The sequence below is a fragment of the Anguilla rostrata genome, chromosome 9 (assembly GCF_018555375.3).
Source record: "Anguilla rostrata isolate EN2019 chromosome 9, ASM1855537v3, whole genome shotgun sequence".
NCBI lineage: Eukaryota > Metazoa > Chordata > Actinopteri > Anguilliformes > Anguillidae > Anguilla > Anguilla rostrata.
The window spans coordinates 32664484-32674069 of NC_057941.1; the positions used below are offsets into that span (position 1 = coordinate 32664484).

At 38.8% G+C, this 9586-nt stretch overlaps 1 protein-coding gene across 10 annotated transcripts; it reads left to right on the forward strand.

Annotated features, from left to right (window-relative positions):
- The first annotated feature begins 554 nt into the window (after positions 1 to 554).
- On the forward strand, positions 555 to 8025 carry LOC135263601 (T-cell surface antigen CD2-like). 10 transcript variants are annotated; one of them, XM_064351835.1, is made up of 11 exons: positions 555 to 745; positions 931 to 1221; positions 1754 to 2011; positions 2277 to 2381; positions 2978 to 3037; positions 3828 to 3887; positions 4524 to 4583; positions 5219 to 5278; positions 5932 to 5991; positions 6775 to 6837; positions 7326 to 8025. In XM_064351835.1, the coding sequence occupies exons 1-11, from the start codon at positions 658 to 660 to the stop codon at positions 7409 to 7411; spliced, it is 1191 nt and encodes a 396-aa protein (XP_064207905.1). In that variant the 5' UTR covers positions 555 to 657; the 3' UTR covers positions 7412 to 8025. The 10 variants fall into 10 exon arrangements, with proteins under 10 accessions (XP_064207905.1, XP_064207908.1, XP_064207907.1 ...); XM_064351838.1 differs by lacking the exon at positions 6775 to 6837; XM_064351837.1 differs by lacking the exon at positions 4524 to 4583.
- Positions 8026 to 9586: the final 1561 nt, after the last annotated feature.

Consider the following 9586-nt stretch of genomic DNA (forward strand, 5'->3'; position numbering starts at 1 on the left):
GAAATAAAAATGAAACAGATCAAAGGGATGCTGTTTGGCTCACATTACTTTTCATTTAAAAAAAGCCTCTTCCTTTTTTCATTCAAGTCCAGAGCCGGAGACACAAGCCAGAAGTTTTACATCTCCTTTCTGATATCTGCGCAGAGGTAAACAACCGCATGTACTGTACGAACTGTTAAACTGTCTTTGGCCAGGAGCTTGGGTAATTAATAATAATAGGGTATAATAATAATAATAATAATAATAATAATAAGATTGCAAAAAAGACTATATGTTTGGAGATTTCTAAAATATATAAGTCTCCAGACATATTTTCTCTTACATATCATAATCTAAATTATGTAAACCGCAATCCAAACTAAAAAAAGAATAGATAGTTCATATTTCTTATTTTGGCTCAATTCTAAATAAACGAACAAACCTTCAAATAAACGAAATAAATGATTGCACAATAGGTGGCTTGTTTTAGCCTTCCCTACATTACCTCAACGTCATTTAGACTGAAAACAGGAAACACGGTGTAGTGACAGTAAGGCTTACCAAATGCATTGGACAGTAATACTTACGGCTCAACAGGCAGCATTGCGAGATGTACAGAAGCATGACGCGTTAACTGCGCCCAATAGCCACGACTTAAATATTGCAGATCTACAAAGCATGTTCGCTGGCTGTGTTCCTGGGATTTTTTCGTCCCGTAGGAAAGTTGCACTGTGGATTACGCTTCTTTTCATTTGCATTGGGGAAAGTAAGTTTTAAACTTTTACTTTTACTTTTACTTTTCACTTTTAAACACGTATTATTTATTTATTTATTTTATTTTATTTTTTTGGCGAGAAAGGATCTCACTAAAAATTGAATGTGTTAACATGAATATGGCAACAGCTGGTCTTAAAGAATTTTATAAATAATATATCCCGTTTTTTTCTGTAGTTAATGCAGGTGACACAGAGACAGTTGTTGGAAAAGTTGGAAATCCAGTTTTTCTACACCCATCAAAGCTACCAGGAAATGTGCATGAAGTGAAATGGAAAACTCCATACAAAATTGTGGGAAAATTAAAAGATGGAAATTTGCAATGTGGAAGCCGATACAAGATTTTTCCCAATGGTTCTTTGAGAATCGACAGTGCAAATAAGAATGATACTGCAATTTATATGTTGGAATTATTTGACGGAAATGGAGAAAATACAGCTACAAAATCAATCAAGCTCAGCATTCAAGGTAAAAGTTAATTTTCACACATTTAAAAGAAAAAGAATAGTTCCCTATTACAATGCAATGCTTCAAACAAATATGTCAATGTTCTTCAAAATTGTGACAATAGCAAATGTCTGGGTAAGTTAAACAGAAATGTGTACCTTTTTGGCTCCTCTATATTGTACCTAAATCCAAACAAAAATGTATTTAATGAATGTAACCCTCACATTGACCTAAAAATATGATCTTAAATACATAGTCATAGCAGTTTTTGGTTGAACTGTCAGACTACAGAGGATCAGTCATAGTGGCTCTTGGTTGTCTTTTGTGAAATTTTGTTAAACATATTTGAACTTCTTTCTGGAGGCAAGGTGTTAATATGACAGTGTTGCAGTATCCAATAATACTGTAATGATGTGTGTTTGGTGCCATAGCAACCTTAGTGTATTTATTAATTTATTTATTTATTTTGGTTTGTCGTGATGGCTTTGTAAGCTATGTTGGACAAAAGCATCCACTACAATAACATTTAAATGCAAACCTCTAATGGCCCTAGATGATGTCTCCGTGCCTGTGGTACACACTTCCTGTACGGTCGATGGCAGGGTCAAGCTGATCTGCTCGGTGCAGCACGGGAATGAGGTGACAGTTCACTGGATCGTGCATTCAGCTTGGTCCAATCACACCCTCGACAGCGCTACGGCCAACCGCCGCATCCTCTACCTGCGGCGGCAAACCCCCGGGTACCTGGTCTGTGTGGCGAGCAACAGGGTCAGCCAAAATTTCAGCCTGCCCGTAAGCATGGCCTGTAGGGGTGAGTGTCGCCCTGATGATGGCATCGGGCTAACCGTAAAAGTACTTCCTCTTTGAGTTCTGAATTTAAGTGGGTAAAATCATATTTTGAATGCTTATGGGAGAGAAGCAGTCCTACAAATGCACCTGTTGCGCATTTAGTGATTAATTCAGTTTAAACTCGTACACACAGACACACACACACACACACACACACACACTCACACGTGCACACACATACAATTACCTGTGATTTGGGCTGACCTTACGCTATTTAACTCCAACAGCTCACATCTTCTCATTAGCGGCCCTGGGACTGTTCCTTTTACTTCCAACACTGGCCTTAGCCGCAGCGATGCTGAAGAAAAAAGACACAAATGTACCCAGGAAAGGTGAGAGCAAATGTATGCACACAGGTTGAATTTCATATTGCAATTTCAAATGCACTGCCTTTTGCAGATGGCACTTGTATATGGTGAGGGAATGTACCAGAGGAGATGGAGAAATCTGCCACAGCTAATGCAGATAAACACATGGGGACATGGTAGATATGAAGTGGGAATAAATTAATGGAATTAAGTGATAGGTAAAATGTGTGCAGTGCCATGACTTGCCTATTTGTATACGACCGTGTCCGTATAGTGTTCACTCATAGTGAAACAAGCATATGTGTGTGTGTGTGTGTGTGTGTGTGTGTGTGTGCATGTACATTTTAATATAAAAATGTTTTTATTTTTGGGGGGAGCGTGAGTTTATGCATGTCAGTATAGAGTTGTCAGTCTGAAATGTGTGTGTCTGTGTGTGTGTGTGCGTGTGTGAACTCGTGCACATGACTGTATGTAACTGAAGTGAGTGTACATGTTCGTGAGTGTGTGAACATGTATGCTGCATGTATTGATGGGGTATGTATGTGTGTCACCATGATCTACAGTCCTCTTGTTGGTTGGCTGGACAGTGTGAGCAGTGTTTAATCTGTGTTCACTTTCAGATGCAGAAAATTGCTATGTTGCCATGCAAAAGAAAACAGCTCCTCCGAAACACGAGAATGGTAATGACTTCTGGATGATTTATGCATTTTTTTTAAATGTTTTTTTTGTTGTTGTTGTTTTTTTTTTTTTGTTTTTTTTTTTTGGTGGGGGGGGGCATTTCAAAATCATCAACTGTGCCATCATCATCATCATACAAATTAATATGTGAGGGATGAAGTACAACTTGCACGTTTCAAAATAGGCCTTGGCTGGATGATGTGACCCTGCTCATACCATGCCTGCTGTCCAAAGAAATGTATGATCTTACAGATACATGTGTGGTTACATGGTGGGGATACAGCATAATTAATGTAATGGAAGTCAGATATAAACTGTGTGTGATGCTATGACTTGTCAGTTCATGTGTGAGCATGTAAGAATAGTGATCACTTGCTGAAATGAGTGTACGTGTGTGTGTGCGTGTGCATGTCTATCTTTGTCATCGTAAGGTGGTCCGTCAGTGAGAGTATGTGTGTTTATTTTTGGGGAACTTGAGTTTGTGCATGCCAGTATAAAGCTGTAAGTCTGAAACTTGTTTAAAGTGAGGGAATCAGTGAGCATGTGTGTGTGTGTGTGTGTGTGTGTGTGTGCGCATGCATGCATGTGTGTGTGTGTGTGTGTGCACATGACTATACGTTGGTCTGTAATAGGGAAGTGAGTGTGCATGTTCGTGAGTGTGTGAACAGGTATGCTGCATGTATTGATGGTGTATGTGCGTTTGTGTGTTGCCACGATCTACGACCAAAGCAAATGTCCTCTTGTTGGTTGGCTGGACAGTGTGAGCAGTGTTTAATCTGTGTTCACTTTCAGATGAAGAACATTGCTATGTTGCCATGCAGAAGAAAACAGCTCCTCCCAAACACGACAATGGTAATGACGTCTGCATGATTTATGCATTTTTTTTAAATGTTTTGTTGTTTTTGTTGTTGTTTTTTTGTTTGGGGGGGGGGGGGCATTTCAGAATCATCAACTGTGCCATCGTCATCATCATCATATAAAATAATATGTGAGGGATAATGTACAACTAGCACATTTCAAAATAGGCCTTGGCTGGATGATGTGATCCTGCTCATACCATGACCGCTGTCCAAAGAAATGTATGATCTTACAGATAAATGTGTGGTTACATGGTGGGGATACAGCATAATTAATGTAATGGAAGTCAGATATAAGCTGTGTGTGATGCTATGACTTGTCAGTTCATGTGTGAGCATGTAAGAATAGTGTACACTTGCTGAAATGACTGTACGTGTGTGTGTGCGTGTGCATGTCTATCTTTATCGTCATAAAGTGTTCCGTAAGTGAGAGTATGTGTGTTTATTTTTGGGGAACTTGAGTTTGTGCATGCCAGTATAAAGCTGTAAGACTGAAACTTGTTTAAAGTGAGGGAATCAGTGAGCGCGTGTGTGTGTGTGTGCGTGCATGTGTGTGCAAATGTAACTGCAAATGTCCTCTTGTTGGTTGGCTGGACAGTGTGAGCAGTGTTTAATCTGTGTTCACTTTCAGATGCAGAACATTGCTATGTTGCCATGCAGAAGAAAACAGCTCCTCCCAAACATGACAATGGTAATGACGTCTGCATGATTTATGCATTTTTTAAAAATGTTTTTTTTTTGTTGTTGTTTTTTTTTTTTTTTTTTTTTTTTTTTGGGGGGGGGGGGGGCATTTCAGAATCATCAACTGTGCCATCATCATCATCATACAAATTAATATGTGAGGGATGAAGTACAACTTGCACGTTTCAAAATAGGTCTTGGCTGGATGATGTGATCCTGCTCATACCATGCCTGCTGTCCAAAGAAATGTATGATCTTACAGATACATGTGTGGTTACATGGTAGGGATACAGCATAATTAATGTAATGGAAGTCAGATATAAACTGTGTGTGATGCTATGACTTGTCAGTTCGTGTGTGAGCATGTAAGAATAGTGTTCACTTGCTGAAATGAGTGTACGTGTGCGTGTCTATCTTTGTCATCGTAAAGTGGTCAGTCAGTGAGAGTATGTGTGTTTATTTTTGGGGAACTTGAGTTTGTGCATGCCAGTATAAAGCTGTAAGTCTGAAACTTGTTTAAAGTGAGGGAATCAGTGAGTGTGTGTGTGTGTGTGTGCGTGCATGTGTGTGCAAATGTAACTGCAAATGTCCTCTTGTTGGTTGGCTGGACAGTGTGAGCAGTGTTTAATCTATGGTTACTTTCAGATGCAGAAAATTGCTATGTTGCCATGCAGAAGAAAACAGCTCCTCCCAAACACGACAATGGTAATGACTTCTGGATGATTTATGCATTTTTTAAAAATGTTTTTTTTTTTTTTTGTTTTTTTTTTTTTTTTTTTTTTGGGGGGGGGGGGGCATTTCAGAATCATCAACTCTGCCATCATCATCATCATCATACAAATTAATATGTGAGGGATGAAGTACAACTTGCACGTTTCAAAATAGGCCTTGGCTGGATGATGTGACCCTGCTCATACCATGCCTGCTGTCCAAAGAAATGTATGATCTTACAGATAAATGTGTGGTTACATGGTAGGGATACAGCATAATTAATGTAATGGAAGTCAGATATAAACTGTGTGTGATGCTATGACTTGTCAGTTCATGTGTGAGCATGTAAGAATAGTGTACACTTGCTGAGAAATGAGTGTACGTGTGTGTGTGCGTGTGCATGTCTATCTTTGTCATCATAAAGTGGTCCGTCAGTGAGAGTATGTGTGTTTATTTTTGGGGAACTCGAGTTTGTGCATGCCAGTATAAAGCTGTAAGTCTGAAACTTGTTTAAAGTGAGGGAATCAGTGAGCATGTGTGTGTGTGTGTGTGTGTGTGCGTGCATGTGTGTGCAAATGTAACTGCAAATGTCCTCTTGTTGGTTGGCTGGACAGTGTGAGCAGTGTTTAATCTATGGTTACTTTCAGATGCAGAAAATTGCTATGTTGCCATGCAGAAGAAAACAGCTCCTCCCAAACACGACAATGGTAATGACGTCTGCATGATTTATGCATTTTTTAAAAATGTTTTTTTTTTGTTGTTGTTTTTTTTTTTTTTTTTTTTTGGGGGGGGGGGGCATTTCAGAATCATCAACTGTGCCATCATCATCATCATCATACAAATTAATATGTGAGGGATGAAGTACAACTTGCACGTTTCATAATAGGCCTTGGCTGGATGATGTGACCCTGCTCATACCATGCCTGCTGTCCAAAGAAATGTATGATCTTACAGATAAATGTGTGGTTACATGGTGGGGATACAGCATAATTAATGTAATGGAAGTCAGATATAAACTGTGTGTGATGCTATGACTTGTCAGTTCGTGTGTGAGCATGTAAGAATAGTGATCACTTGGTGAAATGAGTGTACGTGTGTGTGTGCGTGTGCGTGTCTATCTTTGTCATCGTAAGGTGGTCAGTCAGTGAGAGTATGTGTGTTTATTTTTGGGGAACTCGAGTTTGTGCATGCCAGTATAAAGCTGTAAGTCTGAAACTTGTTTAAAGTGAGGGAATCAGTGAGCATGTGTGTGTGTGTGTGTGTGTGTGTGTGAGCATGCATGCATGTGTGTGTGTGTGTGTGCACATGACTATACGTTGGTCTGTAATAGGGAAGTGAGTGTGCATGTTTGTGAGTGTGTGAACAGGTATGCTGCATGTATTGATGGTGTATGTGTGTTTGTGTGTTGCCATGATCTACGACCAAAGCAAATGTCCTCTTGTTGGTTGGCTGGACAGTGTGAGCAGTGTTTAATCTGTGTTCACTTTCAGATGCGGAACATTGCTATATTGCAATGCACAAGAAAGCAACCCCTCCTGCAGATCATGACAGTGGTAATTAATTCTATATGATTCATGCAATGATTCCCAATTTGGAATCACCAATTGTACCATTATCATCATCATATAAATTAATATGTGAGGGTTAATGTACTACCTAGCAAGTCAATAGTTTCATCCTTGACTAGTTGATGTCATCCTGCTTTTAACATGACTGCTGTCCAAAGAAATGTATTATCTGACACAAATTATGTTGAAATTGAATTCTAGTTTTCCCCACAAAAATAGTTTTTCCCAATAAATTTCCAAATACTTGAGGTTAGCATATTTATTATTATTATTATTATTATTATTATTATTATTATTATTATTATTATTATTATCATGTGCTCATGACTTTTGGGTTATCTTAAAGGCTGACTCTAAATATTATATTAATTATTACAATGTTACATTTAGCATTGATTAAAATGAAAAATCTGACTTGTTGACATTCTCTCCCTCCTCTTCTCACTCTTAATACTGTTTGTGCTCCCTGACAGTCAACTGCAACCCAACTCTGCCCAGGCTTAATGAGGATGGGGATGAACACACGGTGGAGCCGGTGATTGAGGACGTCTACGTATGAGGGCAAGCGGGGAAACATTCACAGGCTGTGTGTGTGTGTGTGTGTGCGTGTGTGTGTGTTATGTGTGTGCATGTGTGCAGTGTGTGTGAGGCTTGGAGGAAGGGCTTGGATCCAGGATATGTGTGAGTGATGGGGGGCGAAGCTCTCAAAAGCTGTGTGCGTATGTGGATGGTCTGTGACTACACTTGAAGAATGACCTTCACTTTGTTGTCTGGACAGAGTGTTCATACAGGAATGTGGGGTTGCAAACACAGTAATCTACTGTATGTATTCTGAATGAGCATTATCCTAAAAACTGTTTAGGATACTGTGTAATTATGCTGATAAAATATGCCAATATTCCTTCAGATTACAGTTTTGTATCTCTATCTCTGTAATTCCCATTCACAATTCCCAGGCCCTGACTGACAGGGGCCGTTAAAAAACTGCCCTCTAATTGTACGCTGGGACGGGGTGGCCTGGGGTTTGGGCACAATGTGAGCCCATTTCATTGTGCCCAAAGTACCTGGCTGCAGCTCTAGTGATAATTGTTCTGGTGTTTTGTAATGTTTTTTTTTATTAAAGTTTTGATCCCCAATATAATGAGCCAATAATAAAATTATTCTTTGATTTTACGTGTTCTTGTCAAGTCAAGTCACATTTTCGCCTCGGTAATGAGGAAAATGCCGTTTGCTTATATTACATGCGGTATGACGTGTTATATCAGTGTCATAAACATGGCGCATGAAAGGCGGTATAAGGTACTTTCTCACTAGTTAGCATAGTTTACTTTATGACATAAGCTATTACGCCAATGTATGTCATTAGCTTTATTACCCCATGCATTATGACAGTGTCACATTATTATTTAGAAGCAGTAAGATACTGTTGTGACTAGTTATGAACACTTTGGGGACACAGCTATGATATTTATGCAGCACTATAAGTTCATCAGTTTTAAATAGAAAAAAAGCTTAATTTAACTTAAACTAACTTATAAGCCTATATTCAGCCTATTTTAGAACATCTTAGCAATCAATGCCTGTTAGCCTTACTTTTGTATTCTTAATTATTTATATACTGTCTAGGCAGAGTTGACCAAAATAATTTCAGGTCACTCTAAATTTAAAAAAAACATTACCGAGTCTCACTCTCAAAATGAACTGCCTTGGCTGAAAATGGAATATTCAATATAGGCAATATCTGTGTGATGCTTCACAAATTAAACGGGTATGTTAGTGAGTGTAGTGTAATACGCATTTACATTGTTATGTATGAATTTAAAAGGAATTTAATTCTTCTGTGAAAGAATTACAACAGGATCAATGTAGATGGTCTGATTAAGAAAGAATGTGTGTTGCACCAACAAGTTACAAAGCTGATGTGATACAGGATTTTGTAGTCTCTACATTATTGTCCAGATGATACTATATGGCTTCATCATCACTTTGCATCATGCCTTCACTTCCTACCTACCATGTTCCAACAGCAATGACGAGCAGTACCAAAGCATGGCCAGTACATGACCAATAGGTGGCAGCATTGCTACCGTAACAACAGCTGACTAGACTAGAGAAAGGACTTTTTTAGTCTCCTACCATTAGGAATTTGTACTCTCCCGTAGTGTTCTGAGATTATTCTAAATTAATATTATATAATACGAACACAGATCTGGTCAAGAAAATAATTTTCAGTGCGTGGACAGTTTTCAGTGAAACGGGAAATGAGCTCTCTGATTTATAACTTCTTGTTATGGTCACATGACTGTCAAAAAAATGGAATCAGAAAACGAATGGAATCTCAATTGAATCAATGATGCACATGTCAGTCATGCAAACTTTCAAAAACAAGCTAAAGAATAGAACTGACCAGCATCTACAATTTATTCACAAGACTAATTAAGTAAGCTGTCTGGTGAATGAGGACATCTACAAAACGTATAAATGAAGGAAGTATGCAAAAAAATGGCGAGACAGTATTTGCCTTTTCCTTGACTAAGACCGAGGCCCTGCTGTGTTAGAAAGTCCCCAGGACTTGGGGAGTCAGACAAGGGTCAGAGGTCACAGAACTCAGGATCACATGCAAATTGTGTCAAGGTAAGACCATGTAAAGAGGGCAGAGGGCAATAAACGCCTATCTTTATGGCCCATCATAATCAAACTTTCCATAAACTACGGGTTTACAGCCCTGCTTTCT

Excerpts from the sequence above, each read along its gene's own strand:
- LOC135263601 (XM_064351835.1), top strand. The coding sequence starts at position 658 with ATGTTCGCTGGCTGTGTTCCTGGGATTTTTTCGTCCCGTAGGAAAGTT. Across the intron at positions 4,584-5,218 it reads TCCTCCCAAACATGACAATG|ATGCAGAAAATTGCTATGTT; the intron begins GTAATGACGTCT and ends GGTTACTTTCAG. Across the intron at positions 5,992-6,774 it reads TCCTCCCAAACACGACAATG|ATGCGGAACATTGCTATATT; the intron begins GTAATGACGTCT and ends GTTCACTTTCAG.